The sequence below is a fragment of the Aspergillus lucknowensis genome (genome assembly GCF_044049455.1).
Source record: "Aspergillus lucknowensis strain CBS 449.75 chromosome Unknown BJX67scaffold_123, whole genome shotgun sequence".
NCBI classification, from domain to species: Eukaryota; Fungi; Ascomycota; class Eurotiomycetes; order Eurotiales; family Aspergillaceae; genus Aspergillus; species Aspergillus lucknowensis.
The window spans coordinates 4704-13190 of NW_027263667.1; the positions used below are offsets into that span (position 1 = coordinate 4704).

Sequence of the window (8487 nt, forward strand, 5' to 3'; positions counted from 1 at the left end):
CTGCTTGCCCTGCCAACTGACGACGGAATCCCGCCGCTCGTGTCCATATTGCTGAAGGAACTTGGACCGCGTACGCGCTGGAGATCGTGGGCATCATCCTTTGCTAAGCTCTTATATGCGGGCACTGTTATGGGTTAGTATCGGGCTTTTTCTCTACAAAAACGCAACACAGCATAATGCTTGATTTCCTGTACGTTAATGGCTCCTGTAGAGGTTAGCATGGACCACTCCTGGACGCTGAACTGGGTTGCCATCGCTGAGCGCGTCCAAGTCACGGGGCGGAGAGAGCTGTGCGACGTTTTCGTTGCTTCAGGGCGAACACTATCATCGCTCAGGCTGGTGGGAACGCATTGCGAGGGATCGAAGAACGGGATAGATGAGAACTGCGTTCGCCGCTGCGCAAAGTGAACTACAGTACCAACTTGCTGACTTGCAGATTCGAATACAGAGCAGCTCGAATATGCATGAGGCGTGAATTGGCAAAATGCTGCTTGACGAGTCGGCTGGTGAGCTAGGCACGTTTAGCGACTACATGGTTTGCAGGAGTCGGATACACTGTAGCTCTATAAGCATCCTCTCTGACTTCAATCTTATGATCCCAACTTCAAGATTCGGTACGTTGAATTAACCTCAAGCGATCAAAGCCCCGACTGGTCATATTCAGATTAGCCTACCACGCGTTGTAGTCTATCTGTTGCCCTCGCGAGAACATACACGCGGCTACCCGTCTTTCTTTATAAGGCTCAATACCTTCCACTCTTCTGACCTGGAGACTAGGTATTTGAACTTGGCCGTCTTTATCGTGACCACACGCTTTCCATTGATTGTACGGTATTCCACCATGGCCACACCTCTTAGTTCCTCCCCTGTCTCTAAAACGAGGCCCGCCCCTTCACTGAAAAAGGAGGATCCTCCATCATCGCGGATCGCGATGACTCGCGTTATCGCCGCTTCGGAACCCCCGGCGAACCTCCAGATGTACCTCAAACGCCCTACACAAGAGTCCAACGATGCGGTCAACGCCGTCGTTCGGTCGATTATCGAAGATGTGCGCGACAATGGCGACGCTGCCGTGCTCAGATCCACCCACGAGTTTGACAAGGCCGGTTGCATCACCGCTCCTGTCCTCCACGCGCCGTTCCTGTCGCAGCTGATGGAACTGCCACCTGACATCCGGGACGCCATTGATGTCGGTATCTCCAACATTGCTCGGTTTCATAGGGCTCAGCAAGGTAGCAACGATGCCCTGCAAATGGAAACCATGCCCGCCGTGGTCTGTTCCCGGTTCTCACGACCGATCGCGCGTGTGGGCCTTTACATTCCCGGCGGCACCGCCGTGCTCCCTTCCACGGCGATGATGTTGGGGGTTCCGCCATGGTGGCGGGGTGTAAAACGATCGTGTTTGCCTCCCCGCCTCGCCCTGACAGCTCCCTCGCTCCGGAAATTGTGTATATCGCGCACAGGGTAGGTGACGTGAAAGGAAATCGAATGCTTGATGAGGGCGACACAGGCATGCTACAAGTAACGCTCGCTCGTTGTGGCACAAATGATGCATATCGCCTGATCTGATGGGTTAAAGTTTGAACAATCGGAAGGCAAGTAGGCTTCGGTAGATTACGCAACTACGTTCGTGGCCTACCATGAAATTCCGGACACCCCCTGAATGACTCTCGCCACGTCTCACACAGGCACTATCGTGCAGATTATTCTGAATTTGTAATAGGTCCTTGGTATACAAGCTGCTCACTATCTGGAATTCAACCGGGGGGACATTGTGAACTTGTACATAGGTTCAAAGAGAAGGCTTGCGCGGTGTGGGCTTTTTGTAGTGTGTGTTGGCGAAGATCATGCTGTAGCCTGCGCGCCGAACGACTTCGGCGGAGGGCCGCAATGTGTTGCGAAACCGCCCACTTGAGGGAACACTCGGGCCGGAAATTGGATTGCGCCGTCACGCCCGAGGGCATGGGCACAGGTATAAAGAGGCAGTCCTCGCTCTGCCAGACCCAGCGACCACGAGGAATCACTAGCCCATTGAAAAAATTTATCTTATGAGTGTATTGTTTTCTCATATTTAAGTATACCATTCACTGGATCCCATTCACCATTTGTGTGGAGTTTTTTCCCCCTGGCGGGAGGTAACGGTTGTCCCGGTTGTCCCGTCTCTTCCGTCTGCCTGGAATGTTGGTGTTCTTCAAAGGCTGTTATAGGTATACCGTTACAGTATTCTTAAAAGCTTAGTTTCACTATTCAACGCGACGAGACCTCTTCTGGTGAGCATTTAGGATGTTTGTTTAGCAGATCCATTTTGCCCCACGAACCCCAATCATCACTTGAATCTTGCTCAGCTGCGATCGTCAAAGAGTATCTTGATTCTGGAATTAACCCAAACCTGCGCCATCAGAAACGAGTGCACCAAGGGATAACTTTACAGTATTGATGTTTGCTGCTATGCATGGCCATATACGGATAATAGAACAACTGCGCTAAGGCTGAGAAGACGGATTTCCACGACTCTCTTGGATGAAGATATGTGCTTGGCGCCAGAATCGGATGATGAGTACCGTTTTACCGCTTTGCCATAAGAGGATTAGACAACCACCAGCAATACACTAGTCCCAATTCAGAAGTGATCTTCTTGGTTTGAATCTTAATTCAACATCGCCGCAAATCATGGCGCCTCCGTTGTCCACCTGCCTGCCTGCAGATACAGTACCTCCGTTGAGACAGTACCGTTAGCCATGAGGAAAACAGACTTCACGACTTTGGGGGGATGGAAACATGCACACATAGGTTTTATTTTCTCAGATTATATACAGGATTGACACTTCCCATCCCCTCCCCAAAGTTCACGCATCCCGCCCAGTAAAGACGGAATCTGCAGGGATCAGCCAGCTGCGTAGGATATCTTCGATGAGCCGCTTTTGCCTACAGATTGAACTGTAAAGTGGTAATGCTCCTTGATCAGTAGCTCGTGACCTTGCGACCCTGGTCGCGTGAAAGGCAAAGGTACTAAGTCGACGCCGGCGTTCTCTCCTAGCTCTTTAGATACGTGAGAATTTTTCTTCAATTTTTGAGGGTGGCGTGGTGTCGCGTACTGAGACTTCTTGACCTTAAACCCAAGATCCGGACTTGAGATTCGGGGCTGACAAACCTGATATTCAGACCTAAACCTGACATTCAAACCTGTGATTCAAACCTGACATCACATCTGTAATTCAAGCCTGAAATTCAAATACTTCAAGCACCAATAGAAATACATCCTCCCACAGCCTCACTTTGCCGGTGTCGGCACAGCGTCAACATTGGCGTCTCTTTGTGTGTGTTCTCGCCCTGTCTGATCTAGTACATTGTAGCTACTATGGCTGCTGCTAATGTTATTCCCATCTAGGATTAAATCCTAACTGCTTTTTTTTTCATTTGCAATTGGCCAGCAGAGACCGGTCCATGTTTACAGTACCGAATTGTAGCGCAGAACATGGTGGAGGATCGAGTGGTAGAGTTTCAGAAACGGAAGTCACTGCGCCCACGTGGTGTTTTGGATGGACGCTCAGCGGCTGCGCAAGACAACCCTGGGCAACCTGATGTTGCATATCTCTTGGTAAGTATGGTGATGCATGTCATGGCATCGGCTGGTACTAACTTGTCTTTTATTGGAGGGTCTAAACGCCTGACACGACCAACAAAACTAAAATGTGCCATCGCGTGCAGAGTGAAGCGAGGCGCAGCGGGAGGATACGGATGCACAGTAATAAAGTAGAACTCCACCGTACTTTACTGTACTGTACATGTATCCAGGATGTCTCGACACTGCTGACATCAAATGTCACTTGAAAAGGTCTTGGATCTTTCAAAGCCCTTCACATACTTGGAATCACATCAAAGGCAGTGTGCTTGAACCCTCTTTGACGCCATTATCAGCTGCTACCATATTGAACATGCCCCGAAGAGAGGTTACAAACCCGCCGGGCTTATCCCGGCTTTATTCCATCATAATATGCATCTACGGATGAATTCCTGATGTTTTTTCTTTTTTGCTTTCCCTTTATGTACGCAGCACAGTGCATGGCGGGAATGACCGACGCTATTGATGCCAATATCACTCTTTACCTACAATATAGTACTTTGTAGATCTCACGTCCTAGGATTCGACGAGGTTGGGTCTTCGGCAGCTTTCAGGGTCGACTGCATCTGAATTTGAGCTCCTGGTACCTTTTTCCAGGGCGCGAAGAGTACTGTACAATCTGAATGATCAAACAACTATTCTTGGACGTGCTGCGTGTCTGGGGCTGTTATGTGACATTTGTCTTTGAAGGCAATAGAGAGGGTACGAACTAGTGAGTGATGATCCTCAATCTCGCCTGGATGGAGGTGTCAAGTTGAAAAAGACCATCCGCACTTAGTCCCCTTTCTGGCTTTCGCCTAGGGGTTTACAGTCCAAAAGGTGACTGCAAGAAACAACGCAAATTGTCCTGGTAGGGAAATACATTCAATGCGCAGTATACCAAACCTCATAGAGACCTTGCAAATCCCCTGGGAGACAATTTGCACTTTGATGACAGGACTGGTATCCCCTGTAAGGACGTCGCCCATTCCTCAGGGCAATGCCAGATTAAGTAGAAGTATTTTATTCGCTTTTGCCATGGTACTGTACAAACATGAGCCAAACGGTAGTCCGTCTTCTTAAATCGGGTTATCTAGCCACCAGAGACAGTGTGAGACGAGCTTACAGTATTTAATAAAATATAGAATTAATATCAGAAGATCTCATCAAACTGACAGTGCAAGCAGTATGCCCTGTATGCAAAGGAAACAATTCTCATTCCCACCAGTCATTGCAGGGCATCTAGGGCGAGCCTGGCTACCGTACTCTTTAGTATGTACACTAACATAGCTCATGATGGGAGCCCAGGATTTAACCACAGCCGATGGCATGTAAAGGCTGGTGCGTTGTGACAATCTGCACTTCCGTTCCAAGCAAAGTAGGTTTGTTTGAAGGAGTTGCATGACGAGCTGTTTCGTGAGAGTTGATCCTTGTCGGAATACCAAGAGCTCAAGTCTGTCGCGAGCGAAAGATCAAGCTGTTCTTGGCCGTGGAGAGGACGAGAAAGTCGAAAGCTTCGAAATATCGCATAATTCGAAGCGTTTCTTCCGAAAACAGTAGGATCGAATTGTGTGTATCCCTCCAGACCCTCGCAATCGGGTCTGTCCCAAGCATAAAGAGTGGTGGGGCCATAGGGACTTGGGTAGCTTGAGTTAGTCGTCTCTGAGATGACGCTTCCGGTAGTTTGCATTATATTAGAAGTGGTAGAGGTTGAATCTGAAGCATATAGTGTCGAAGCCCGTTGAAGAAAATGGCACAGAAGCAGAAGCATTCGGATGTCCATTTTGTTGCGTTCGAGGGTTTGGCCCTAAAAGCGACTTTCCGAGTCTACGCCTGGGCTTTTGTACGTTTTGCTATTCCAGGCCGGAAATGAATGGTCAAATGAAACAATAGCTCCAGCAACTCTCGAATTCGGCTTTAAGCCACGATCCTCTTCCGGCCCAACTACTGTACTGTAATTGGGGAATTGAAATCTTCAATGAAGGAAAAGAAGGAAGAGATGGGGGATAGCAAACAGTATCGAACACATACAGTATTTATAGGGACAGCAAGTGCCGAATGATTGTCAATGAGGTTTGTTGACCTGGAATTTACGCGAGGATGCTACAATAAAAGCTCTGTTGATCACGCCTCTATTTTTCCACCCCTACCCATTGATGCTATCGCTCATGGCTTAATTTTGGCGCAAGATTTGATCCAACCTTGGCTACCCGAGAGACTGTGCCAACTGGTAGCGCTCTCCCAAGGAAAGTTCGATTAGCTTCTCTGTGAGGTACGCCTGATGGAAAGCTGATGGGTTAACGTCCAGAGTAAAAAGAAACAGAATACAGTAAGGAGACACTTGTCGGTGAGGGCCCCTAAGAGGCCCTTAATGAACTCTGGAAGATAGCCCTGATGCACATGGCTCCTATATTTTTTAAAAGCATTCGAGAGCTGGCTGGGCGATGCTTACGACACGTTGTTCCATCCGGCGCGCCCTTCATCTTTCGACCATACTATATCTACTCCCGCGTGCTTCCCTTGTGGTCGAAACCGACCCTTAACTCTTGATTTATGGTGGAACGACCCTTTGGCGGATATAGGCAACGAGAAGAAGGGGGGTAGGAAAGCAAATCTCGTAAAATAGTCGAGGCACTTCTAGACGATCTCAGGTCCTTTTTCTTGAATCTCTCTAGAATCGGAATTGCTATACAGCCAAGCACAGCAGATACCGTAAACCGTAGTGGCCGGAGGGACCAAAAAAAAGAGATAGTCGTATGATTTCAATACAAATCTAATAACGGATATACCAAAAACGGTATACTCCGTACATGTGTCGAGTATTGCCATTGCACTCCGCATGCTGGAAATCGCAGTGGCCATTATGTATAGCAATTCCAGGTGCGGTCTATCCCACATTATCTCTAGCGGTCACATAGTAATGCCCGTCTAGAAGCACCCTTGCCACTTCTAGGTGTCCTCCCTACAACTACGTGTAGAGGAGTCCATGCGAGATAGTCTCTGGATGGACCGCGTGTTCTAACATCTCCAGCACCCAGTGAGAACTTTGTATTGTTACAGTACCTTAGGCTATACATGCCGCCGTCCTAGAATGATTATGGCAGAAATTGCAGGCAAACACATCGCATATGGAACTGGCTCTGCGCAGCCGTGCTGAACCTCACAACGCCCCAAAATGTGAACTTGACTATTCCAACAACAACCGATCGTCGCCGAGAACAGGTCAGCCGCCCAACCACGGCTTACAGGGTTTCCCTCGGGGCCTAGTTTACTTCAAAAACTCGGCCTTGTCCTTTTCGGGGCAACCTCAGTTTATGTCATTAGCTCAAAGGGGACCCCGATCCCGCGGGACAAGCCGCAGGCCCGAGCCCTCGTTGGTGACTGGGTGTGACCCATCTCGGCTCGATGCGGTATAACGCCATGCACTTCATCCCTCGACCGGCTGCCCGAATTCAGGGACACTGTACCTGATCCTTGTCGGCATTTAGTTGAATCGAACAGGGGATAAGTCAGCGCAGGCCCATGCAAGAAGAAAGTTAGGTAAGCCACACTAAAATTAACTTAAATACTGACTCGGACACCGCATTTTATTTTCCAATGCGCATTTCCCCTCTGCCTTCTCTCCTTTACTTCTCGTATCCGAGGTGGTCCATTATCTCTATTACCAGGCCCTTCTAACTGAGCCTCAACGAGTGTTGTCCCCGATTGAGCCCGTTCTCGACCTGGGTACAGTCTTGACGCGCTAAAAACCGCCGCCTCCATGACCGAAGTAATGTATCGTTGGCATAGTCTTGAGGCCATCAACTTTAGCCTCGATCCTCGGTCGCCGACGCCGCCGCCATTCGCCAATTCAGGTAAACCGGGTGAATCGCCACGGTGCGGTGCCAAATCTGCACGTAAGTGTCCCTGGGTGCCCGAGAAATTCGTCCTTGCAATTGGACATGAAGCAGCCAATGCTGCTCTTCTTCAAACAGTATGTTGGGGGTATAACAGGGAGCAGCTATTCATTCCCGACCGTTCGAGTGAATTGAAAGAAATATCAAATAAAGCACTCAGCAACACCCTATATGGAAGGCCGCCGATAGTGCATCCGCCGCTTAAAACCTTTAATAACCAGGACAAGCCAAAGCCTCCACCAAACAAGCAACCAAAGCCTGGATCTCCTCAACATTCTCTCGGTGGGTATAACATCGCTGCCTCCGAAGGCCAAGATCCATCCCCACCCCGTTCACCCGATAATCTGGGCTCAAAATTGCCGGCACCGAGCGGACCTACTATGCGTATCCCACCATCCTCAATGTCTGCCACTGCCGTATCCCCCTCTCTAACGAGGGTTGTGTCCAGCCTTCGAAAACATTCTCGGCCGTCTCTACCGGGTCTTCTCCCGCACACCCCACTCAGAAGCTCGCGGGTCACGTCAACCTTGTCATTGCCAGTCTCGCCTCAGACTTATTCGCGTAGTGGCAAGCCGCCCAGTCCTGATCCATACAATCCTAGTGGCCCAGCAAATCTTCGAACCCCGTCCGAGCGTGCCTGTACCGAGACTCACCAACTGGGAGGCCCCACTCCCCTCTCACACAGAAAAGTATCAGCTGCTCTGACAGTTACATTCAAATGCACGCATCCTGGCTGCACAGCGGGCCCCTTTTCAAGTGAGTATTTGTTGAAGTAAGTATAGGGCAGTGCGTCAAGGGCAGAAACACACACTGATAGTACTAGTTCCCATAAACTGGTCCACTCGCAGGAAAAACTTTTCTCCTGTCCAGTTGAAGGATGCCTACGTGGTCCTGGAGGGAAGGGGTTCAAACGGAAAAACGAGATGATTCGCCACGAACTCGTTCACAACCCTCCTAGATATAAATGCCCGTTCTGTCCGGACCATAAAC

General features: G+C 49.5%; 1 protein-coding gene across 1 annotated transcript; it reads left to right on the top strand.

Annotated features, from left to right (window-relative positions):
* Window positions 1-841: 841 nt before the first annotated feature.
* Window positions 842-1468, top strand: BJX67DRAFT_386637 (histidinol dehydrogenase-domain-containing protein; the record flags this gene model as incomplete). Its single annotated transcript, XM_071034111.1, has 1 exon — window positions 842-1468. The coding sequence occupies one exon, from the start codon at window positions 842-844 to the stop codon at window positions 1466-1468; it is 627 nt and encodes a 208-aa protein (XP_070880342.1).
* Window positions 1469-8487: the final 7019 nt, after the last annotated feature.